Source organism: Fulmarus glacialis, unplaced genomic scaffold (genome assembly GCF_000690835.1).
Source record: "Fulmarus glacialis isolate BGI_N327 unplaced genomic scaffold, ASM69083v1 scaffold20594, whole genome shotgun sequence".
NCBI lineage: Eukaryota > Metazoa > Chordata > Aves > Procellariiformes > Procellariidae > Fulmarus > Fulmarus glacialis.
The window spans coordinates 1,468-1,768 of record NW_009206334.1 but is presented as its reverse complement, the minus strand read 5'-3'; the positions used below and the strand labels follow the sequence as shown (position 1 = coordinate 1,768).

The window sequence follows — 301 nt, the reverse complement described above, 5'->3', positions numbered from 1 at the left end:
CCCCCAGCCACTGGCACCGCTGCCTCAGCTCCCGGGCCTCGGATGAGTCCCCTCTGCTGAGAGCCAGGAGCCCACAGACCCCACGGTGCTGCTTTCCCTGCAGATCAAGTACAAGATCACGGGCCGGCGGGAAGGAGACTGGCCCCCCTGCTACGCCAACCCGGCGCTGGCCGAGCGCGAGCTGGGCTGGAAAGCTGCCTTTGGCCTGGACAAAATGTGTAAGAGCATCCTCCCTCCCTGGCACGCTGTGTGCTGCCGGCTGCCCCTCTTCTGGCTCACCCCTCACCACCGCTCTCTCCCT

General features: G+C 66.8%; 1 protein-coding gene across 1 annotated transcript in view; it reads left to right on the top strand.

Annotated features, from left to right (window-relative positions):
- GALE (UDP-galactose-4-epimerase) overlaps positions 1 to 218 on the top strand; it is a gene marked incomplete at its 3' end in the record, with an annotated part of 2,736 nt that extends 2,518 nt beyond the window's left edge. The window contains exon 9 of the mRNA XM_009575712.1: positions 104 to 218. Within this exon, the coding sequence (XP_009574007.1) occupies positions 104 to 218 (115 nt within the window). The remainder of the gene's footprint in view (positions 1 to 103) is intronic.
- Positions 219 to 301: the final 83 nt, after the last annotated feature.